The sequence below is a fragment of the Sceloporus undulatus genome, chromosome 2 (genome assembly GCF_019175285.1).
Source record: "Sceloporus undulatus isolate JIND9_A2432 ecotype Alabama chromosome 2, SceUnd_v1.1, whole genome shotgun sequence".
NCBI classification, from domain to species: domain Eukaryota; kingdom Metazoa; phylum Chordata; class Lepidosauria; order Squamata; family Phrynosomatidae; genus Sceloporus; species Sceloporus undulatus.
The window spans coordinates 103,089,964-103,115,664 of NC_056523.1; the positions used below are offsets into that span (position 1 = coordinate 103,089,964).

A 25,701-nucleotide genomic window follows, 5' to 3' on the forward strand; every position below is an offset into this window, starting at 1 on the left:
TAGAGTTCCACTTGGCTTCTTGCCATAGGATGGTATCAAAACAGCAGCAGCAACAAAAACAAATGTCTCCAGATGGCCACAGAAAATGCTTGTGTGGATCAATGCAAGTGACAAAGGCCATGCAGGAAACATTATAATTGCTCAATTGAGGAATGAGAAACATACAATGCAAAGCAGCATTAGATTGATTTAGACAGCAACTTTCACTGAGTGTAATGAGATTACACAATGTATAGTTACTTATACATAATGTATATGCAAACAGCTGTATATTATGCATACTGTACAATATCCCAATTCTTCTCAACTGGAGTATAATCAGCTCTTTCAGGTTCACCATATCAAGATACAGAACACTCTCCAAACTTTTCCATCTGACCGTTCAAACACAGAGCACTACACAGCTCAATGTGTGCTTTATACATGTGCAAAGCAACCTTTAATTGATTTTGCCATTCAGAGACACCCACAGTGTTGGCTTAGAAAGCCATCGCCTTGCTTCTGTCTTGTTTGGATGCCAACATTTATACAATTAAGGATTTGCAATGGCCAATGACATCTGGCAACTCAAACAAAACATTGGCTGTGTTCTGAATAAAGATAATGGCACATACAGAAGTCTGACAATCAGCCTTCCAAAATTATTCTGTAAGAGAAAAAGAGGGAAAAATAGCTGTTTGTTTTAGTAAACACCAGCCAGAATTTATGGCGCAGATAAAACTGTATTAAGGAAAGCAAAATCCTATTCTTGCACAGAGCTACATAACAACTGTCATAAACAGAGCCTCATGGATTAGTTATTATAAATGCATTAGACATCTGATTTTGTTCAGAGCACGTTCTTATCTGACACATTGCATCACGGACTTGTGAGAAACCACTTGTGGAATTCAAAGCTAATAAAGGCCTGAAGTTTTTATTATCTAGACTATTCTAGCATTCCCAAGGTAATCTGATATAGGGGCTGATGCTCTTAACAACTGCTGTGAGGAGCATCAATGGAACAAATGGGCCTTGAACAGCCAGGGTGCATCACTGCATTGCTACAATTGTGTTAACTTAGGTTGACAGAAACAAACAATTTAGCCTCAGTTCATCTACAGACACAAACACACAATCACAAATTCTCCTCATTTCTGGAGTAAATGCCATCATCAAATACAAAAGCCGACTTCATGCCCAACTGCTTGATCACTAGAGCTTGATACGGTTTAAAAGAAAACGTCAACATGTAATATCTAGCAGAGAAGCAACTTTCCAACCAACCACAGCTTATGCTGATAATCAGACTTTCCACCCATTGAGAAGGCATTAAATGTGTAATTGTTCATGTTGTGTGCCTTTGAATTGTTTCTGACTTATAATGACCATGCTTTTTTCTTGACAAGATTTGTTCAGAGGAGGTTTGCCATTGCCTTCCCCTGAGGCTGAGGCCATGTAATATTCCCCAGCAAAGAGAATTCCCATTTCATCACAAGACCATCCATTTTGCACTTAAGTCCTGCTGGATGGCTTCCTGGGGCAACTGGCTGGCCAGCCACTGTGGGCACAAAGTGTTGGATGGGATAAGCCTTTGGCCTGATTCTGCAGGGCTCTTCTTAGGCCCCTTTAAGCAATTCTGAACTAAAGAGACATAACTCTCTACACATACACACCAACAGACAAAATTCTGCCAAAGCCCCCATGTTTTCAGTGAGACTTATGGGAGGGAAGGGTGAGCCCCAATGAATGCAGTGTGGCTTACTTCCAAGTAACACCAGCGTGGTGTAATGCTTTGGGCATGGACTAGGAAACTGGGAGATCAGGGTTTGAATCCCAGCTTGGCCATGAAAACCCATTGAGTGACCTTGGGCATGTCACACACTCTCAGCGTCAAAAGGATGATGCCATGGCAAATCCCCTCTGAAGAAACATGCCAAGAAAGCCCTGTGATACATTTGCTTGAGGTTCGCCATAAACTGGAAATGACTTGAAGGCATGCAACAACAGCAGCCATGGCTCCACATCTCCTCTGCAGAGCTGAAAAGGAGGACTGCAGCAAGACAAAAAAACCCAACCCAACCCTGGTCCCCTGGAATGCTTAGGTCCCCCAAACAATTGGGGAGGAGAGCTATCCTTGCTACAAATCCCCCTCCTTGACTGCAGGCCAAGCCTAGGAAAGCTGGGGTATCTCTGGGCAACATGCCTAACATGATCCTACTGGTGAACTCCTAGTCCCTGTGCAGAATTCTGACCTGGGTCAGTCAAAATGCATCAAAAGTCCCTTCTCCTCCTGATCTCCAAGGCTGGGGGGCAGGAGGAGACTTCTTCCCTTCCTCCTCACCAGGGCTGCAAAGGGGCCTTTTGATTAAAAGGAGGAAGGGAAGGAGGAGAGAAAAAGGCAACCTGGCAGCATCCTTCCTTGTTATTTCAGCAGGCGCTTTTGGGGGAGAGGTTCTGGTGGGCACTGAGCCTCCAGAAGCAGGGTGCCCTGGTCTCCTCCTCTATCCGGACACATCCTACATTTCAACGAGGCATTCCAAAATGCCCTCCATTTGGAGCAGAACTACAAAGCCTGAATTTACATTTCTCTACCAGTGTTTTGAGCTGGCATTTGGTCAGGTCCTCCATTTTGCTGTGCCTTCGCCTCCCTTGCAGGGAGGACCTCTGGTTACCTTGCTGACGTCTCTACATCCCCACCTCAATGTTTCCTCATGTCCAGGGTGACCAGGCATGTCCTCCTTTCCCAGGACACGTCCTACATTTCAGCCTCCTCTCCAGGAGGATTTCCAAAATGTCCTCCATCCTTAGCATGACCAAGAAGCCTACATTTCTATTTCTAGGGGTGTTTGTAGTTTTTGTTTGCTGTCCAGGAGGCTTTCCAAAACGTCCTCCATTCTAAGCATGACCAAGAAGCAGGCCTTTATATGTCTAGGAGTCTTTTTAGCTTTTAGTCTCTGCCCAGGAGGCTTTCCAAAAAGTCCTCCATTCTGAGCCTGACCAAGAAGCCTGCATTTCCCTTTCTAGGAGTGTTTTTAGCTTGTCTTCTGGGTCCAAGGAGGAATCCCAAACCGTCCTCCATTCGGAGGCCATGCCCAGGAAGCCTGCATTTCCCTTTCTAGGCGTGTCCTCAGCTTTTCCTATTCTCTGTCCAGGAGGCATCCCCTCAAAGGGTCCTCCGTTTGGAGCATCTCTGGCCCGGAGAGCCTCGGGGGGGCCTGAGCCCTCCGCCAGGTTTTCTGGGACGGGAGGCCCTCTATCCTTTGCAGGGAGCAGGAGGAGGAGGAGGAGGAGGAGGACGCACCTGGCCTCCATTCCTCCCTCTCTCCCTCCTTCCTGGGGCCCCTTTAGCCCTCCCTCCCTCCCTGGCTGCCAGGGTGGCTCTTGCCTTCCTGAGGCCCATCCCCTCACTGACCGAGAAGCGCTCCAGGTCGGTGGCAGCCATGGCCCGCAGCTGCGCCTGGCCTCCTCCTCTCCTTCTCTTTGCTCTCCCTTCGGCGGAGGCGCTCCGGCTGCAGCAGCAGGCGACTGAATGGATCCAATATGGCCACTTCCTGGAAACTCCCCCTCCCTCCCAGCAGCCCCGCCCCACCGGCCCCCAGGCAGGCAGCCAGGCAGCGGCCCAGGGGCAGCTCAGCCCCCGCCGGGGACAGCGCCGCCTCCTCGCCGCCACGGAGGACCAGGGAGGAGGGCCCGCCAGGAATACAACACAACAAGGGAGGCAGACACCGAAGAAAAGCCCCAAGCACCCAGAAAAAGATAAGCTCCTAGAAGCAGACAGTGGGAAGGGACCCCAGGGCCATCCAGCCAAGCCCCTTCTGCCATGCAGGAACTCTCAGTCACAGCATCCCTGACAGATGGCCATCCAGCCCCTGTTTAAAATCCTTCAAAGGAGACTCCGAGGAAGGAGTTTGTTCCACTGTCAGACAACCCTTACTGTCAGGAAGTTCTTCCTAATGTTGAGCTGGAATCTCTTTTCCTGCAGCTTGCATCCGTTGCTTCGGATCCTGTTCTCTGGAGCAGCAGAAAACAAGCTTGCTCCCTCTTCAATATGACATCCCTTCAAATATTTAAACAGGGCTATCATATCACCTCTTAACCTTCTTTTCTCCAGGCTAAACATACCCAGCTCCCTAAGGCGTTCCTCATAGGGCATGGTTTCCAGACCTTTCACCATTTTAGTCACCCTCCTTTGGACACGCTCCAGTTTCTCAATGTCCTTTTTGAATTGTGGTGCCCAGAACTGGACACAATATTCCAGGTGAGGCCTGACCAAAGCAGAATAGAGTGGCACTATTACTTCCCTTGATCTAGATACTATACTTCTATTGATGCAGCCTAAAATTGCATTGGCCTTTTTAGCTGCCACATCGCACTGCTGACTCATGTTCAATTTGCTGTCTATTAGGACTCCCAGATCCCTTTTACATGTACTGTTTCAAGCCAGGTGTCCCCCATCCTATATCTGTGCATCTATTGTTTTGTCCAAAGTGTAGTACCTTACATTTCTCCATGTTGAAATTCATTTTTGCTTCTTTTGTTGTGTTTAACCGCTCCCAAGTTGGTCTCAGCTCATGGCAGCCCTGTGGAGAAGACATCTCCAAGACTTTTTGTCTTCCACCTCTCTGCTTGTTGTTGTTGTGGGCCTTCAAGTTGTTTCCATCTTGTAGCAACCCTAAGGCAAACGTATCATGGGGTTTTCTTGGCAAGGTTTGTTCAGAGGGGGTTGGCCATTGCCTTCCCCTAGGGCTGAGAGAGTGTGACTTGCCCAGTGGGTTTCATAGTCAAGCTGGGAATCAAATCCTGGTCTCCAGTCGTAGTGCAACACTCAAACCACTACACCACACTGTCTCTCTCTGCTTAGTTCCTGTAAATTCATACCCATAACCTCCTTAACTGAGTCCATCTATCTGGAGCTCTAGCACTTAAAGTGATGTCAAACTGCATTATATCTACAGTGTAGATGCACCCCAAGAGAAACCAGTTATCTGATTCAATCTCAAAAAGTCTGAACACTGAGGAAACAAAAAACTTTGAAAGTAAAAACTAAAGTAAAAATAAATCAAGAACGAAATGCTTGCTAGAATTTGGAGGATTATGTGTTGAATTAAATCAGTGCAGCTTAGTGCAATTGTGTGCATGTCTACTGGGAAGAAAGTTCATTCAATGGCTTGGATTTGAAGTGTTTTGATGAGGCATAATGGCTAACAGATTTAGGTATAAATCCTATTGGCAGATCCAATTACAGCAGAACCACTGAATGCTGAGTCAGTACTTATGCAGATCTCATTGATTCAATAGATTTAGTATAGTTGAGAACCACTTTGGCACTACCTCTCCATGATGGTGGGATTGTATACTCCTGTAAGGCAAGAGGCTATCCTGAATACAGCATTGCTGCCTATGGGGTCTTCTGTGTTAGGCTTTTGCTGATGATGAGCCAGAATAAAAGAGCCAAACGGCTACTGGGCAGCCGAAGTAGTCAGAAGTGACACTGGTGGAGGATCTCTTATTGGCAGGCACTTTTACCATAGCTAATGTTTGTTAGTGCTGCACAGAAGGAGGCACCAGTAAACCACTTCTGAATGTCTTTTACCATGAAGACTCTTATGATCAAATGAAAAATGGAATAAGAGATGGTGCTGGAAGGTGAGATTCACAAGTCAGAACACTCAAGCAGCTACTGGGGAGAGTAGAGGATGAGTATGAACAGTGTTGTGTCTCATGGTGCAACTGAACTCAAGCTGAAAAGATATTCAGCTGCTGCCAAGCTTGGAGGTGAAAGAAAAATCCCAGAGGAATACTATGGAGATCATCACACACCAAATCCGTGCCAGGATAGATGCAGCTTGTCATTGATGGCTCTTATTGTGCTGCCCTGTGCCCAGACAGTAAGCGGCCAATATTCAACCTGGGCTTCTCCTGCAGCTTTTCATGAACGGGATTTTCCTGTTCTTGAAAAGCTGCAGGAGAAGCCCAGGTTGAATACTGGCTGCCTACTGCCAAGGCACAGGGTAGTGCGATAAGATCCATCAATAACGTTACAACCTGCATCTATCCTGGCACAGATTTGGCATGTGATAATCTCCTTTATATCCTACGTGAGAAACATAAATCAGGAAAATCTAAAAATTGATGCACAAAGCCATATTGGATGTGAACAAGCTAAAGTGAACCATAATAGTCAGATCATTGCACCATGTTGGAATTGAGATTCCAAGGAGAAACAGGATAAGTGAGGCATGATGTAGCAAAAGCAGTCAGGCCATAGTGCTTTCAGTTTCTCTGTATGTTAGTAAAAGCTGGAGAGTGAGGGAACCTAATAGGAAGAAAATCAACTCATTTGAAATGTGGTGCTTGGAGTAGAATTCTATGGATACTGTGGACTGCTAAAAAGACAAATAAATTAGCAGTTCAAGCCTGAAGTCTCCCTAGAAGCCAAAATGATCAAACTGAGGCAATTATATTCAAGACATAACATAAAATGGCATGATTCATTAGAAAACATGATAAAATGCTTTAGAACGTGGAAGGCTGTAGGAAAAGAAGGAGATGGCATTATAAGTAGATAGACTCATTCAAGGAAGTCATGACCCTTAGTTTGCAAGACCCACATAGGGCAGTTGATGACTGTGGCTCTTGGAGGCCTATCATTCACAGGATTACCATAAGTTAAAGTTAACTTGATGGCAAATAACAGCAACAACAAAATAGCCATAGATTCAGGCCATAGGCTGCAATCCTGCACACACATTCCTCACAGTAAGGCTATCAGCTGCTAGTCAAATGGCTCATAAATATTCACACCTGAACTTGGCTTAGATTTTCCAAGATTGTCTTGAGTAAACCACAGTGGACTCAGTGGCCTAAATCAGGATGGGAACTGTGTGGCTGTTCATATATTCTCAGACTGCAATTCCCAGCATTTGTCACCATTGTGTACTCTGGCTAAGGATGGAATAGCAATTTACATCACCTGGATGGCCACACTATTCCAAACCAAACTACACACTATTCTCAGCCCAAATAGACCTATTGAAATCCAATGCTGACTTACCATTCAAGAATTAGTTTTATGAATCTAGTTTGTTTGGAACCAGCACTTGGATTTAGGGCATGAAACGTCTTACAATTTCTGTATTGTAACTCCCTGAAGGTTACATATGAAAGACTGCACTAGGGTGGTCATCCATTTTTACTTGTCTCAGACACTGTTCATCTTGTCTCCAGAGCCATCTCAATTGCACAAGCAACTCAAGGTCACAAAAACGAGACAAAATGTTTAGGAGAAATCAATGAAGCTGTGTGGATCCAAGAGATATTTGCTGTACTGTGTCCCTGGGGTCTTCAGTGTAGCAAGGGATTACTGAGTGCCTGTTACCCAAGGGATCAAATATTCTAGGCAGGCCTGTATAAGTCCCTTCTCATGTGAGAGCTGTGACTCCTAACAGCTGAGTTTGTTTTAGGTTTGCCCCAGTAATGGCAGATTAGATAGCATCTGTTAAATGTGGATGCCATTTTGAATGTGACCAACAACCATTAGGATGATCAGATAGAAAAAGTGAACAGAGCTTCTTGTTTAAAAGAGATAATTTTACCCGGGTATAGTTTGTTATTTAAACTACCTCCACTGAAGCTTATTCTTTTTTGCAGCTACTGAAGGTGAAGGATCCTAGCACACCTAGTCTTTTAGCAAGGATGGGACACAAAAACAACAACAATGTAAAAACATTTTGGGTTACAAATTCAAACAGATTGTGTGTGTGTGTGTGTGTGCATTAGATCAGTACTCATACTCAACCAAGCTTCCCTATTCGTTTCTTCTCACACCACTCCTCCAGCCGCCTGAAAATGACACAGAGAGAGTTGGGATTAGGAAGTCCTGTTGAGTGCTGTAGGCTATCAGAAGGAGAATTAGGGAGACTGCTCCAAAATCAGGTGGGTGAAATTCTGCAAGAACAGCCCTTCCACTATCAGATGGTTAATCTCAGGCCAAACCTGTTTAATTTATATGAAAAAGAAATAAAAGATGAAACATGATATTCTGTCACTAACACAGTAGGTGAAAGTAGATCACATCAGAGGAAACCTTTACCATAATTTGAAGACTGAGAACAGTGTTAGCAGTGATCCAACTCTGTCTGTGAATGATAGACACTGGATGAAAAGTTCAGGGGAGGGAACTGCAGAAGGCAAGACCCAAGTCCAAAATATCTTAGAAGCAAGGCAGTTGAAATTAAAGGATATGCCAAAAAGTGCCTATAAAGCTCCCCTCAGAGAAGACAAGCAAAGGCCTTGGCACAGAAACAATGGGCAACTGTGCCAAGAAAATGTGTCCCTCTTTGTTTCTCCATGATGATCGCCAAGATCTTTTCATAGCCCTGTACACAGACAACTTCCGCCTCTTCTGCAAGGGACATAATATTTGCATTTCATTCCACTCATTTGCCTCTCACCTCACAAATTTTGTTAGATTCAGACCACACAGGGCAATTGCCAGCAACAGCTCAATATTTTCTTTTTCTAAACCTAAAGCTCCCATGAATATTGCCAGTGGGAGAATGTTGGGCTGTGTTATAAACATGCGTTTTCTCCCCCCCCCCCTTTTCACTGGTTCTCCACTTCCACAGTTATAAGTCAATTGCTTTCTTTTTCCATACATGGTACAATGTGGTTAAAAGCAGCTGACAGTGATACGGAGGTTATAAAAAGACTACTTACCTTTGTGACTAACTGATGACATCATAAGCTTTAATGTCTCTGATGAAGTGGACTGTAGTCCATGAAATCTTGTTGTTGTTGTGTGTCTTTGTTTTTGACTTATGGCAACCCTAAAGTGAACCTATCACAGGGTTTGAGGGGGTTTTGGCAAAATTAGTTCAAAGGGGGTTTACTTTTGCCTTGCTCTGAGGCTGTGAGAGTGTGGCTTGCCCAAGGTCACCCAGTGGGTTTCTGTGACAGAGCAGGGATTTGAACCCTGGTCTTCAGAGTCATAATGCAGTGTTCAAAGTATATGCCATGCTGTCTCCCATGAAAGCTTGTGCAGAAATATATTAGTCTCCTAGCTGTGGGTAGATTCCCCCCCTCCTACACTTTCCTTCTTCTGCTGAAACAAACTAACACACTTATCTCCTTGAAAACTGTTGCATAGAAAGTATGAACCTGCCTATCATTTTATTTGATTTATATCAAGGTGGCTCACAATATAAGTTAAAACAATTGAACAATTAAACAAACAATCCTATATTGCACACTCCAATTAAAAGACCTTTTGCAATGCACAGATAACAACCAAACTCTTATGTAAATAGAAAGGCCTTTATTTGCTGGCACAGCAAAGAAGGGCCAACCTAGTCTTCCCTGGGAGGGTATTCCACAGCCTGGGAACCACCACAGAGAAGGCTCTCACCCATGTCCTCACCAAGTGCAAGTGAGAAAGCTCTCCCACAAGGATCTTAAAACTTGGCTGGGCTCATTTCAGGATACAGAGGCCCGATACAAAAGGGTGCCTTGTGGCATCCTCGGGCCAAAACTAGGGCTCAGGAGCACTCATCAACTGCACGCCCCTGAGCCCTTGTTCATGTGGACGGCGCCATTGTTACACAGCGCCGTCCACACAGCGCATGTATCAATGATGTCACACACACACCATGTCCAAACAGTGTCACCATGATGCCCCAGGGCGGAAATGGCTCCTTGGTGGCGGTGTGGCAAGGAGCTCTGGTCGCCCCTTTCTCCTCATCTGTACAGGGCCAGAGTTTCTCCACTTTAATTTAGAAATATGCAGGTTGTAGACCAGGAATGCATAGCATTCCAACAGATGCTCAGCCTCTGTAGTTCCCATATCAGGACTTGCCTGTACCCTAAAATACTCCCAGCCCCTTGTTTATTTCAGTCCCTACCTACTTCCAAGCTACAGATCCTATTTTTTTACAGAGGCACTTGAATTATTCAGTTACTTTTTGGATTACAGCTCCCAGGAACCTCGAGTCAGCATGGACACTTTTCCAAATCCTGAGATTGCCACATCCTTTTTCTTAGGAGGAAGGGGAGGCATCCCATTCAGATATTTGCTGTCTATTGATAAGATAACCCATTTCAAGCCATCATCCTTCCACTTAGTTCCAAAAAGGGAATATTCTAGGCTAGATCTTGACAAGTTTCAAGCCCATTCATCCTCTGTATTTGCATCAAGAAACACTGAGATAGAATGAACTAGGAGGTCAGTGAGTCCAAGCCCTAATCTTATATGGGCCTGCTGGATTTCATTCAAACATATAACCATATTAGTATAACCCTGTTTAGGCTTTATGCCAAATATGGTACAAACAAGGGCCTAGAGCCTATTGGTGAGTCACAACTAGAGCAGACTCACTAAATAAGTAGAATTTACTTGTGTATTGACTGGCCATTCAACAATTGATTAAATGAGTCAAATGGGTCTATTCTAGTTGAGCAAATGCAAATGTCGTTTACTGGTTTGAGTGTTGATCTAGGGAACTGGGAGACCAGGGTTCAAATTTGCATTCAGCCATAGAAACCCACTGGGTGACCTTAGGCAAGTCACTCTCTCTCTAAGCTTGAGGAAGAGAAAGGCAAAGTGCACCCTGAACAAATTTGGTCAGGAAACACTTGTGATATTTTCGCCTTACAGTCGCCCTATGTCAGATATTATTTGAAGGCAAACAACTTCTCTACTTGAGAGTTACTAATAGAACTTAGGCCTAAGACAGTTGGAGTTGTCCATACCAGAGGAACTCCAATGTTCCTGCCTCCTCTCATTGAGCAAGACTGTCTCCTGGGCCTTTGCTTCCATTCATTCTAATTTGGCTAAAAACCTACACACAGCTAGAAATTTTGCTTTATCGGGGTACTACTTAAAGAGTTTGAGGCCTTAATATTCTCAAGCATCAGATCCCATCTCATCTTGGAAGCTAAGGAGGGTCAGTCCTGATTAATACTTGGATGGGAGATTACTAATGAATACTAGCTACTATAGGTTGTGTGTCAGAGGAAGGAACTGGCAAAACCACCTTTGAGGATTCCTTGCCTAAGAAATTCCTATAAAATTCACAGGGTTGCCATACGTCAACAAGCAACTTGAAGACACACACACACGCACACACACACACACACAGACTTAAAGGGTTTACTCCATTTCTGTTTATAGGAATACAGTTGCCCCTTCGCATTGGCAGACTGGCCATCCATGGATTGGAGTATCAATGGATGGCCACATGCCATTGTTGTCAATGGTGGTGAGTGCCTGCAGGCATGCCAACACAGACATGTGTACATTGTTGGCCACTGACAATAATTTGACTTGAGGTTCCACAATTTTTGGTATCTGCAGCAGAGGGCAGGTCTGGAACCGAACCCTTGCCAATACAGAGGGCTGACTATACATGCTCCCTGTAGAATTCTCTTTTCAAAACAGGGGCTGGCACATGCAAAGACATTGAGGGTGGAGCTGGCATGCACAATCCAGTCCTTCTTATGCATGTTGTTTGTACTCTATTTGGCTAATCCCTAAATACAGCTAGGGAATGTTTAGTATGGAAGTACTGTACTGGTATAAATGACACATCCTATGACACTCCTAACACAACATAGTTGCAGCCAGGGTGTAACAATGTTTATGAAAGAGAATCAACATCCCATTTGTCTTGGCAGAGTCTACTCACCCCTCCAGTTTGGCCCTGCAAGGCAACCCAGGCTGTACTATGTGGGCTGATATCATCCAAAAGAACCACCCCTGAACATTTTTCAGACTCAGCTGGATGGTCATGTTCAAATTGCTCTTTAAGAGAGGTGTCCACAGGTTTCATTTACAATTTGCCTACCAAGACAGTCCTTTCACACCTATTTGTATTTCCATAATTTTGTCAGCCAGCAGAAACTAGACCAAGATTTGTAAGCAGTTTACACATGTGTGTGTTTGTGTGTGTGTTGCAACACAGTTGCATTTTTCAAACAATTTTTTAAACAGTTAATGGAATAATTATTTGTCCTTCAACTAATTTGTCATCAACAAATATATGAACTAATAATCTATAAAGGAGACATTTTGAGGGCTCTGGAAGAAAGCGATTGCTTTTCCACATCGAAAATAATATAATTATTTAACAATTTTGAAGCTACTACATATTGCTAGAGAAGAATTGTTATTGCTGTGTGTCTTGTGTGTCTTCCAAGGCAAACCTACCATGGGGTTTGCATGACTGAATTTGTTCAGAGTGAGGCTGCCTCTGCCTTCCTCTGTGGCCAAATGTGACTTGGTCAAGGTCACGTAGTAGGTTTCCATGGCCAAGTGGGGATCTGAACCCTGGCCTCCCAGTGTCCTAGTACAACACTCAAACCACTATACCACACTTTTGTTGCCAAGAAAACCCCATGATAGGTTTTCCTTAGGGTTGCCATGAGTCAGAAATGACTTGAATGCACACAACCACAATAATCCTCACTGCAGTTAGGCTGCCAGAATCTGAGCTGCAAAGCTGTTGGTTCCCTAAATTACAGGTTCACATTTCATAAGGTAAGGAGGTTTCTTGTGACTCCTTCCATCTCTATTCAGAAGTAGCAACGTCATCACAACGTAGCTACTAGAAAGGCTAGATCAGGTCTATCTCCACCCTCACCTTTAGTGCGTGCGCGTGCGCACGCGCGCGCACACACACATACATATAATCAGTTTGAAACAAAAGCTTGTCTACAACAAGAACACAATTCAGTTAGCTGCTTGAAAAACAGCACGTAATATTGTCCACTGCTCAACACAAAGTGATACATTTTAGAATAGGCTCTTGATTTGTGTCCAAGTCTTTGCTGAAATAATGCCTTTTATCTGTAGGCACCCCCACCTCTTATCCCCTCCACAGGCTCTTGTTGGATTGTTTATCCATTGACATTTTACTGCATCTCTCTCCTGAACAATGAAATAGCTGTTTGCCTTTACAGAGCATCCTCTCTGTTTAGGAGAAAAATATGAATGAGGAAATTCAATGGCTCTAGCTTTCACTGTGGGTTCTGTTTGCTACAGAGAATAAGATTGTATTCCAGGAGCAGATTTGTTCTGCAGTGGAGGTTTAAAAATATCCCCACCACTATTTTTAATGCTCTTGAGAAAGGAGCAGGTAGCTAACAGCCTTGTAACTTTGAACTTCCATGTGTTCATGCTGGATGGAAAAATCTCATTCTTCCTGCTCATTCAGCCTTGCTACCTTTCCTTGTCACCTGAACTGCAATGTGAGGGCACACCTTGTGCCAGAAGCATAATTGTTTTTAACAGCAAGTTTGGGCAGGAACAAAAATCTGGCAGGAAAAGTGCCCATATTGGCCCTGAACTTTTAAGGGTAAAATACACCAGAGTAGCTTTTGATATAACCCCTTGGTCCCCCATATCACTCTTAACAAATTTTAGTAGGAGAAATTAAACTGCTGTAGTTGTGATATGCCTCCAAGTGAACTCTGCATATGATGACCCTATCCTAACGTTTTCTTGGCAAGATTGTTCAGAGGGAGTTTGCCTTTGCCTTCCTTTAAGGCTGAGAGAGTGTGGCTTGCACAAGAACACCCAGTGGGTTTCCATGGCTTAGTGGAGATTTGAACCATGTTCTCCCAAATTCCTAGGCCAATACTCAAATCACTAAACCACACTGACCCCCTCCATTGCCCTTTCCCCTTTCTCTTTCCTTTGCTTTGATAGTTTATTTTTAAGCTTTTAAAGTTGCTATGCACATATACGATGGTGATGATGATGATGTTATTATTACTCTAGTAACCATTAACTTTGTTGTTTTATGCCTTCAAGTCATTTCTGGCCTATGGTGAACCTATTGTGGGATTGTCTTGTCAGGATTTGTTCAGTGGGAGTTTGCCTTGGCCTTCCTCTGAGGCTGAGGACTTTATCACCTGTGGAAAATCAGCGGAAATCACACAAAAATCGCACAATCGCTATTAAAGAGCCATTATTCCATGAATAAACAGGCAATAAACAGCAACAAATCATTCACAAGATCCCCCGTGCATGATTTGTTGCTGTTTATTGCCTGTTTATTCCTGGGATAATGGCACTTTAATCACAACGTCATGTGAAATTGTTAATTGCAGGGTTTTCATGTGATTTTTCCTGTTTAAACCCCCAATTTTCCTCATGTGATACAGTCCTGAGAGAGTGTGACTTGGCCAAGGTCACCCAATGGGTTTCCATGGCTGAGTGGGGATTTGAACCTTGGTCTCCAGTGTTATAATCCGATACTCAGCCCACTACAACACAACAGCACAACTGTTACCTATATCTAGAAATTAATATGGAAAATCCCACTTTCTTGATAATATAGTGTGTGTTTGTATAGCTCCATTCAGTCCAGTAGAGTCAATGACGCCATTATGCAGAACAGCTTAAGTCCCAATATAAGTCACTGTTAGTAAAGTACTGATGGAGCCAGAAACTTGCTGTGACTGTTCATGTTTCTGGCCTGTGGACCTCTCCTGGTTTCAGGCCTGTAGACCTCCGGACAATTTACAAACAATGAAAAGAGTAATAAGCACCACAGCTATGTCAGCAGATAACACAATCTAGAGGACACCTTGTAATTCCCCAACCCTTCTTTGATCCTTAGATTATTCCATCAGGAAAAATCGACATGAAGGCCTGAATCCTAGTCCCAGTTCAAATAGACCCAATGAATCAAGAGAATTTCTCCATCTGTCAGTTCACCATTTCACAATTTAAATGGGTCAATTCTAGCTGGAACTAAAATATGACATGTAGCCCAAGATGTTGGTTCTATTCTTAGAAAATATCTTTATGTATTTTAAACTTTTAAAATTACATTTGTATCTTGCTTTTCTTCCAGTGAGATCACAATAGTGTATGTGGTTCTTCTCCTTTTCCCTTTATTCTTAGTACCACCCAGTGAGATAGATTAGGCAGAGAGAGAGAGAGAGAGAGGACTGGCCACTCCACCCAGTAAATCTCATGACTGAATAGAGACTTGAACCTGGAACTACCAAATCCTAGTCCAGTACTCCAACCACTACAACGAACTGGCTGTTTTGAAAAAAGGAGACAAAATTGGGATTACCTTTATTTCATTGAGAGAGGGAAGACTCAGACACATGCTTGTGAATACTACCGTCAATAGTTAAGTTGTTGTTTTAATTTTAAAATCTATATTTTTTATGCTTTCCTACTTTTCCTAGCAGGTCTATTTGCTGAAAGGGCAGGCTTCAGATGTAGTAAGTAAACAAACAGTGGTACAAAGAGCTCAATGTAGATAGATAGTACTCTTCTGATGACCAGATGCTGCAGACAAACACAGGATGAGATATTTGAAGACAGACATGGACGGAAGATAAAGCTGGATCACTTGGTAGATGTTTGAGTGATTAACAATATTCTGTTTCACAAAAGGAGAGATGGGCAACTGTTGCAGGTCTGGGGGTCAGTTTCTAGCCCCTGGGACCCTCGGGGGGGGGTGCTAAACAGATGGCACAAACTGCCAAAAAATGGGGCAAGAGGAAATCAGAAATGGCTAAATGTTTTGAAAAGTGTGGATTTAAACATTTTAAACCACAGAGGGAAGGGGGCTGTCACCCACTTAAAAAGTGAACCACTACTTCCAGGAAAGCCAATTCACTTTTATTTTCCTGACTACCAAAAAGGGATCAGGGGCTGCAATACCATGCTGGAGGGGGGGCAGGATTTATAATGTGCAGCATTCCATTTTGGGACAAAGTAAATAGAATGTGTGGTGGCTTCCCAGGTCCAGGTGTTCCTGAATGAAATGGGTCATCTTGATTCATTCTAGTCTGGTTTCAGGCCTGGTTATAGGACACAGACAGCTTTGGTGGCCTTGGTGGATGATCTTTGGCATGAACTGGACAGGAAAGTGTGTCTCTGTTGGTTGGGCAATCCCTCTCAGCGGCTTTTGATATTATTGACCATGGTATCTTCTTGAGCAGCCTTGATGAGATGGGACCTGTAGGCACCATTTCATGGTGGCCCCATTCCATCCAGAAAGGGTGAGCCTAGAAAGTGGATCGGGGGGTTCCTGTTCAGCTCACTAGCCGCTGGCCTGTGGAATCCCAAAACAAAGCAAAACAGGCCCCTAGGCTTCAGATCTCCCTCCCCTAAGGATGGCAAAGACTTTTTAAAAAAATTCTGACAGACTTTTAAGAAATGAAGGTTTTTTAAGACAGTGGTTTTTACAGAGTACCAGACTGTTATATTTGTATTTGTACGTTGCTTTTTCACAACGTGAAATTGTTTAAATTGTTTTATAAATGCCATGATAGTTTAATTCCATGTTATTGTTTCTCTTTTATATGCTTGAACTGTATTATATTTTAATTTGTAAGCTGTCTTAAGTCTTGGTTTGGAGGGGGAAATAAGGGGTATAAATAATGTTAATAACAAATTAATAAAGTTAACAATAAAAAAAATCATCATCATTATTGTTTGTGATATGGTGATCACATGTGACTTCCCAATCTGTGTACATAAAATGTATAGTGTATGTAAACATGCACTATATATTTTATGTATGCAGATTGCTGGTTGTCTCTGTCACACACATAAGCATTCCCAAGCCCCAGTTTTCTGGGTGCCTTCAAGTCACATATCAATTTATGGCAACCCCATAGCTTTCATAGGATTTTCTTAGGCAAGCAATGCTCAGAGGTGGTTTTGCCAGTTCCTTCTACTGAATTATAGCCTACCACATCTGGTAGTCATTGGTGGTCTCCCATCCAAGTACTAATCAGGGATCCCCCTGCTTGGTTTTCAAAATCATATGGGATCTGGTGCCTTTAGGGTATTTAGGCTTGCTAGTACATTATTTATGAATTTCACCCACAAGTGGAAATTATGAGTTCTGATTCCAAATACAAGCACACAGAATACAATTATTTTCTGTTGCTTTTGAGTATTTTGCTAACAAGCACAGTTTACAGAAGTCGCACCATTCCTAAATTCCTAAATATTCATGGACAGTCTGTGTTCCATATCAGTGGATCTACCCTTTCTGTGGCCCTGATCTTGGTATGAAGAACTCAGAAAATTCCAATGGCATTCCCTGTGTTGCTAGCACCACCCATGGGACAATGATGGGAAGTTTTCACAGATCACAACATTTCATCTGAGCCAAGGTACATCAAGCCTATTTACACATCTTTAGTTCTAAAGGCACCAGTTTCCATCTGATCTTGGAAGCTAAACAGGGTTAGCCTTGGTTAGTACCTGGATTGCCAATGAATACAAGGTGATGTGGGCTGTATTTCAGAGAAAGAATCTGGTAAAACCATCTCTGCTTATTCCTTGCCTAGAAAAACCCTATGACATTAATGTGACCACTTTAAGTTGACAGGCAACTTAAGCTGACACTACACATTCAATTCAGTTTATTTATAAACAGATAAATAAAAAAGGGCTCTAAGCTTGCGCCTTTTTACTCCCCACAGAATAGATGTGATCACCCACATTATAGCACATATATAGCTCATATAGATCTGTAGAGGATGTTCTAGATAATCAAGCAATATTGGAATGTTCTCTCTTGCCTGTACTAGGAATGGAATCAGTTCAGATAGAATTAAGGAGCACATCCTGGCAAAAGATTGCACACTAGAAAGAGGCCATTCAAAATAAAAGGAAAGGAGTGGTGGTAGGGAAAGATGTTTGAAAACATGTTATTTTGTGTTACAAGTAGGTAAGGACAGATTGAGAGACATGCACAGGTTGCTCCTGGTGTCCCAGTGACCTGATGAGCCTGAGGATGGTGTGTGTGTCTACAAGAGGGGGGGGGGGACTCAGAGAATGAGATCAATGGGAGTGCTTAGTTAAAAAAAAAATTCTAGTGGAAAGGTCATCTCTACAACATTCCCACACACAGGTAGCTTAAAGGGTGGAGTAGTATGCAAAAACAATGTGAAAGGCAGGGTGCCAGTGTTAAGCAATGAACAAGAACAGTTTTCAAGTAACAAAAGGATTATACTGCATTAATAGAGAGAGAAAGCATTTTGTGGACTCACTTGGCAATGAGCATAGTCAATGAATCTGTCATTTCTTCCTCTGAAGGCAGGGAAAGAGGATTAGGTGGGTGATCAAATCCATCACCTCAAAACAAAAGAAAAGCACAATGTAGAAAAGCACACAGAAAATTAAGAAGAAGCTGTCAGGTCTGAATTTTTGTATGAATTCAACAAATTTCAGATGTGCTGCCTGTATAAGCAAACTGGAATGCAGCAGTGCACCAAAATGCATGTTTTTCATAATTTTGTAATCTGATTTGCAACTCAAACTGTGCACAAGAAGAGATATATAAAGTAAAAGTACATGCAAAAGTGTGTATACTAGGGAAAATAAATACATCAGATATTGGACTAAATCCAATGGCTAGTCTCTCCCAGTTAGAATTGAATTAATGGGCACTTGGTAAGTCAACACATCTACTCCAGTTGGTACTAACTACTGAATTTAGTCTATTGTATTGGGCAAATTACTGACAAAAATGTGCACACTAGGAAAAGTCCATAATTACCTGTATTTGGAAATATGTATACACATATGCACAGGCATTTTTCCAGCCTTTTTTCAAAAATGTCTTGCCCTGTTCTCAAACTACAGTAAATCCAGGCCAGAGAAAATTTATTTAGAGTATTTAAATTGCAGTCTTTGGCTGTAATTCACAATTGCAGTTCTGAAGAGAGTTACACATTTGTAACTGCTTCATATTCATAATCCCTATGTATTTAAATGTAGGAAATATATCTGTTGTTGTTGTTGTGTACCTTCAAGCCATTTCCGACTTATGGCAACCCTAAAGTGAAGCTATCACAGGGAATCAAACCCTGATCTCCAGGGTCCTAGTCCTATGCTCAAACCACTGTGCCACGCTGGCTCCCCATACATAGGGATTGTAAAAGTATCCAAGCCATGACCTATTAACTGCAGCCACTGCAAGTAATGAAGGTCTGTTCTTCCATAAATCAAAATGCAGAACACTGACATTTCCACATATACCCCACCAGCAATTTCTGATGTAAGGAGGAATTGCAACAGACATCCTATTTCTGATGTTCACACCGGAGATTACTGATAAGAGTGAATGGAAACGTTAGTGTTTTTTTCTTGATTGACAAAACAGATCCCTGTTATTTGCAACAGCTCTTGCCCAGTAAGTTAAGACAGTGGGGGGGGGGGGGTGTCAAGCCAGAAGATACTTAACTAAATAGCTGATCTCAAGTTCTGGTCAAGGAAATTAGAAATTCAGATAGATTAAAATGTATATCTTTGCTCCCTACACATCATAAAAGCTGAGCACCCCATTTCTGCATTTGTTCATATCTGTAATGGCAGCCTATACAGCTGGTTCCAAAAGTGTTTACGATATAAACAGTGCCAGCTTTCTGTGGCTTCTAAGAAAGGGACATGAAAAGCAACATCCCCAGTTGTGGTGATTTAGAAATTGCTACATCAGAACAATGGGCAATAGTTTTCATTGCAAGTACAGTAGTGCTGGTGAGCCAAGCAAAGGTGTTGGATACAATGTACTTTGTCAATTATCCAGCTCCTCCAGGATCCTTAAAAATGGAATTTTTCTTATTGAAAATATTTGTATTAGTTTATTCAACTGTTAAAAGACACTGAATTGTTTAAATAAATCTTTATGTGGATAACATTTCCATTACAAATACATGTTTAGCCATGTTATTAGCTAGAGTTTGGAAAAATTATGTTTTTGGATTACAGTTTCAAGAAACCCCTAGCTGGCTGGGAACTGTATGCCTGCCTGCCCCAAACTGATGAAATCCTATGCAACCATTGCATAATACATAGCACCATAATGGCATTTCTGCTTAGTGAATTCCAGTGTGTCTCCCCCACCCCACCCCAATAACTAGTAAGCAGCCACTGAAAACAATAGGGGGCTATTCCTCTGTTGAGCGAGAAGCCACTGCTTGACATCCCCACCCTCTTCTGTGAACTAGCTCTGGCATGACAGGTAGAAAAAGGACTTCTGTTGCAATTCCCCCTCATGCCAGAGATCGCTAGCACAAAGGGGATGGAAAGATCAGGCAGCTGTTTCCTGATCAACAAGGAATAGACTCCTGTCAATCCCTGCAGCTGCTTATCAGTAAATGGGGCTTAAGAAACTTCGATGGCCCCTGTATAGCCCCTAAAGTAGGGGCTGCATACGGATCATGAATACACAGCAATTGTGAATGTGTAACTGAAAGTTACATATTTGCACTGCCAAACAGGATTTTGGCCAATATTTCCAAATTCTGATTGTGCCATGTCAGACCACTGGTCCATCTCACTCAATACTGTCTACACTGAGTGGAAACAGGTCTCAAAGGCTTTGGAGTTTCCTGTTCTTTAAAAATGGAAGCTGGCTGACTTTCCAGATGGCAAGGGAAGATACTTCTGGCCTGTATAAGTGGAGTTGTGTGAAGACGTCAGTTGCTGCTGATCTCCATCTACCACCAGCCAACCAGGCTGCCTTTAAATAGCTGGCTTTTGTATTCCCTACCAGACCCCAGGAAAACTACATGGGCTTCTGGGGAAAAGAAACAGCTCTGGCACCTCAAACATGGAAACTCCCCTTGCTTTACTTTAAGCCATGATATACAGATTGTAAGGAAAGTGCACTAAGAAGGAGAGTCAAGAAACACTTTCCCCCCTTCCTTACTAGAAGAGCCCTGAGACATTTAGCATACAGGCATGGCAGGGGGATGGACTGTATGGCCCTTGTGGTCTCTTCCAACTCTATGATTCTATAATTCTGTGATCTATCACTGAGATACAGCCCTTTCCTGTTCCAAGGGTATGTTAAAAATGTTTTAAAAGTCCAAAGCTAATTGTATGAGCTGTAATAGAGCCCACCACTAAAAGCCATGCTAATATTTCATACATACATTTTCCCTTTTCCTTTTGATCCTCGGAGTCATTTACATGAAACATTGAACCTCCCTGGCACAGAATCATTATCCCTCAGAACAAACATTCAGAATGTGTGACCTTGACAAGAACAAGGCAAAGCAAAGACAGCAAAAATAATACAATTGCACAATTATTCATCCAAAAAGATTGTTTTCAGCACTCTGAAGTTTATACCTACATGTTTTTTTTAAAAAAAGATTACAGCAGTGGTGGGCAAAATGCAGCTCCTGGGTGCTTTCCCCTCCCTCCCAGCAGTCTTTTAGACCTTTCAAATCCTTCTTGTGTTGCACCATCACTCAGAACTATTTCACATGACACAGTTATTGCACTATGATTCCACTTACCATGGCTGCATCCTATGGGATTCTGGATTTTGTACTTTGGTCAGAGGCACCTGAGCAGCTCCCAGGTGAGGGTTCCACATATACCTCCCCATAAACTACAAATCCCAGGAGTCTATAGGATATTGCCATAATAGTTGAAGTGCAACCATATTGTTAGAACTGTATAGTGACAAAGAGCCCCCAGAAGGTTTTGAGTGAAAATAATGCAAAAGTTGATTAAAAACTTACTTACCAGAATGATGGAAGCAAAGAAACAAAACAAAGAAAAATTAAGAAAAAAGAAAATTAGTTGAAAATGGCCAAAACTCAAAGCTGGATGTAACACTCAGTTTCATTTTTGGCTATAATGGGGTGGTGGTTGTTAACATTCCTTCTGATGTCTCTTCTGCTGTTATCCACTCCTTGATGAGGGCAAGAGGGAGGCTAAATGTTAATGTAGCAACCTAATTATCAACACTGAAATATTTGTGCAACCCAGTTTACTTTGGATCCGTCTGATACAACAGTGCTTTTTTCAGAATACTCAATTTAAACAACAAGTGGCTTATATACCTCTATTGCCTGTTTATGGATTTTGGATTTTGTTTCATTCTTTGGATCGAACACAGCTACCTTCATTTTTGGAATTTGAACAACATAATCTTAGAGAACAGTTTGACCAGGCACAGACTGAACAATGACAGTAATGGTGGTCTTAACTGATGTATTTTTAATGGATCAGTTTTTATGTTTTAATCATATTTTTAAATTATGAAATGTACAGTGTGACTGCATACTAGACAGAGAAGAACATATTTGTTGAGCTAGATTAATGAAGCAGCTTCGTAATTTAATTGTAAGGCAGCTTCATTAGCTTTCTGGAACTTTGTTCCTGCACCTGTTTGGATTGCTCAGAAATTAATCTTCTAAAGTACAGTGATAAAAGTAAAGAAGGAAGTAGCCAAGAGGAAATGCAGCATGCCATCCCATCTCCAGTAGGTAACCACAAGCAGCCCTCACCAAATAGCCCCAGAGGAAAGAGGAGGTTTCATGAAACTGTAACATTCTTATTTTAGAAATAACATGATATGTTGGGGAAAGCAGCAGAGGAAAAAGCAGCCACCTATCTTCTTACCTATAGATAATGCTGCCTTTACCAGTGACTCATGTGAGGAAAGACAGCAGTGCTCTGACCTCTTTCTACAACATAAAGAGATGGCAAATTCGGGCAAGATGCTAAGATACCTAGGAGAGATGTGTCCTTGCCTGTGTTATCTTCACTGTCTTAAGAACTATGTGCCTGTAATTTTGCTCCAGTCCAGGAAGTTACAATGAAATCTTAATAATAACATCAGGGATCAAGTGTTTATCTTTCAACCTAGCTAGCCTCTTTCATTTGGATACTACAAGACAGTGGTCTCCTCAAAGACAGTTCAGAAACATCCAACAGGTACAGAGTGCAAAAGCACAACTGCTACATGGAGCAGCAGCCAATGTGAGAAGTTAATTGTGTTTTCTGAGAAAAGCAAAACTCTGAATAAATACTATCTCATTTAGCACATCTGGTTTAAATGTTCTGTTCAAACAATTATGTGGCAATTGTTTTATTGGGATGTTTATAATGCATACGAATCTCAGTTAACTGAGTGGATGTATTCCTGGACATTACTTCTTTAACAGAAAATTTGGTACTGGAGGCAAAAATAGTATGGAATGTTCCATGCTACAAAAAAGAAGAGCATTTCAACATTTACCAGCAAAGTTTTTATTCAGAACTGACAATATGCACATTTGAAATGAAATAGCCAAGTAAGCATTGCATAAGTAAACAAAAGATATTGACCCTTCTAAAGACCACTTGAAGGCTTCTTCCAAAATGTATCCAAAGATTATTTTTTCCCCAACCAGCCTCCACTCTTATGACTTCCATTTAGTGTACAAATGTAAACAATAAGCCCTCTACTTTGCATCTCTGACTATTATGGATTTGATTATTCACCGAATTGAGTAATATGTTCTCTAGGAATCTCTAGGTCCTCCAGCAGGAAGTTGACCATAGAGTCATGATGAAGGACGTAGAGATTCCTAGAGAAAACACTTCTCTAGGCATTTGTAGGTCCTCCAGCATGATTCTACGGTCAGTCTCCAGTGGAGGTTGGCTATAGAATTTCAGTGTATGAACAGGAGATTCCTAGATACATGTTCTCTTAGGTAAAAAAATAGTGGGTTTTTTATTTCTGATTTTCCTACTTTCACAGGGGTCCTGCTGTGCACACCCCAATATCCCCACACTGTATTTTTGATACTTCTATATGTTTATATTGCATCTCTGGATGTCAGCTTGTACTTTGGAGGTTGCAATGGCCTTTGTAACACCAAAAAGGTAGCACTCAAAGGAGGCATGGTGCCCCAAGACATGTGGATTGCTTAAACACAAATGCTCATATCTTTTCTCTGTTTTGCTCCATAGAAAGTAGGGAGAAAATCAGCTGATTTGAAATATGATGATAGAGAAAAGAAGAGTTCTGTGGATAGTGTGGTCTGCTAAAAAGCACTATAAATGGTCTTAAAGCAAATCAGTCCTCTCTAGAAAGCATGATGACTAAACTGAGGTTGTCATACTTTGGACACATCATGAGTAGACCTGTCTTCATAGAAACGGCAATAGCAATAGGAGCTTCATATATATACCGCTTCATACTGCACTGAGCAGTCTCTAAGTGGTTTACAACTGTAAGCTAATTGCCCCCCACAAGTCATTTTAGTGACCTCAGAAGAATGCAGGACTGAGTTGCCCCTGAACCCCTGGCTGGGATTGAACTCACAACTTTGTGGTTTATGAGTAAGTGGCTGCAGTACTGGCATTTAACCAGTGCACCACTGGGGCTTGGTGAGGTAGAAGGCAGTAGGAAAAGGGGAAGACTGCATCCCAGATGGATAGATTCGCCATGGCTCTGCCAAACCAAAGCCGGGCAGGTGATGACAGGGAGATTTGGAAGTCTCTCATTCATAGGGCCAAAGTTGACCTGAAGGCAGTTAACAACAAAGGCCGGGTACAGACTGGTGCTATGCGCCGGCCTGAGGCTGATTTAAGAGCTCAGGAGAATGGAGCGTCCCCATGCTCCTGAGCCCTACCATGCTCTCCTGGCACCATTTTGGTATGTGTGCCTTCAGACAGCATGCTTGTCAATGATGTGCATTGTGTGCCACATCCAAACAGCACAGTGCACAACAGATGTCAGCACACCACTCCAGGGCGCTAATGGTGCCTTGGCAGCAGCAGAAAATGGTGCATTTCGCAGCTTCTTTTTATGAGTGCATCGTTGCCACGATGTGCTGTCGCCACGGCAACAATGCAGGGGATAAAGGGGTGGCCTCTGTCCACCCCTTTCCCCTGTCTGTCCAGCCCCAAAGTTTTCATAGGGAAATCCAGAAATCAGAATAAGACTGGGACTTGGAAGGGCAGTTTTGAGGAAACTAGATAAGATCTTGAAGTGCGAAGACATATCATTGAATACTAACGTTAGGATTATTCATGCCATTATACATCCAGTTTCTATGTATGGTTGTGAAAGCTGGACAGTGAAGAAAGCAGATAAGAAGGAAATCAACTCATTTGAAATGTGGTGCTGGAGAAAAGTTGTATGGATGCCGTGGACTGCTAAAAGTCAACTAAATGGATCCTAGAGCAAATCAACCCAGAACTCTCTTTAAAAACCAAAATGACTAAACTGAGACTGTTATACTTTGGTGATATTAGGTGGAGACATGTCTCCCTAGAAAAGACAAGAATGCTTGGTAAGGAAAAAGGAAGTAGGCAAACCATATTACATATATTCAGTCAAGGAAGCCACAGCCCTGAGTTTGCAAGACCTGAGCAGGGCTGTGGTTGACACCAAATATCAGGTTTAAAATGAGCAAGAATGACAAAAAGAGAAAACATAAATATGTGAATGGGAAAATATAGATCACCCACCAATTCAGTCATCACTACACTTTTTTGTTTATAATGCTTGTTAATTGCCATCAAGCCAACTTATGGTGACCCTATGCATGACTTTCAACAACAAATATTACAGACAAAAAAGTGATAACTGAATGAGTAGATGACCTATACTATCTCATTCCCATATTCATGTTTTCCTTTTTGCCATTCTTGTTCATTTAAACCCTGATATCTGGTGTCATCAGGTGACTCAGGAGATGAGCATCTGCATATGCACCTGTGTATACATGCACACAGTGTTGGCTGGTGGCTTCTACATCTGTAGAGGAGTGAAACCACTCCAAACTGTCCAACATGCTGAATCCTATATTCAAAATAGGTCCAGCACCTTGGAAAGCTCCTCAAAAGTTTAAATGAAACTCCCAGAACTGTCCTTCTGATCTGAAAGCCACCCACCTCTGCAAATACAGAACCACCTCACCCACCCCATATTTCAGGCCTTGGTA

At 42.4% G+C, this 25,701-nt stretch overlaps 1 protein-coding gene across 5 annotated transcripts in view; it reads right to left on the minus strand.

The window, feature by feature from the left end:
• SEPTIN8 (septin 8) overlaps nt 1-3,535 on the minus strand; it is an 86,389-nt gene extending 82,854 nt beyond the window's left edge. For all 5 annotated transcript variants that reach the window (XM_042454075.1, XM_042454074.1, XM_042454073.1 and 2 more), the window contains exon 1: nt 3,395-3,535. In XM_042454075.1, coding sequence (XP_042310009.1) covers nt 3,395-3,424 — 30 coding nt within the window. In that variant the 5' untranslated portion in view covers nt 3,425-3,535. The remainder of the gene's footprint in view (nt 1-3,394) is intronic.
• Between the last annotated feature and the right edge of the window lie 22,166 nt (nt 3,536-25,701).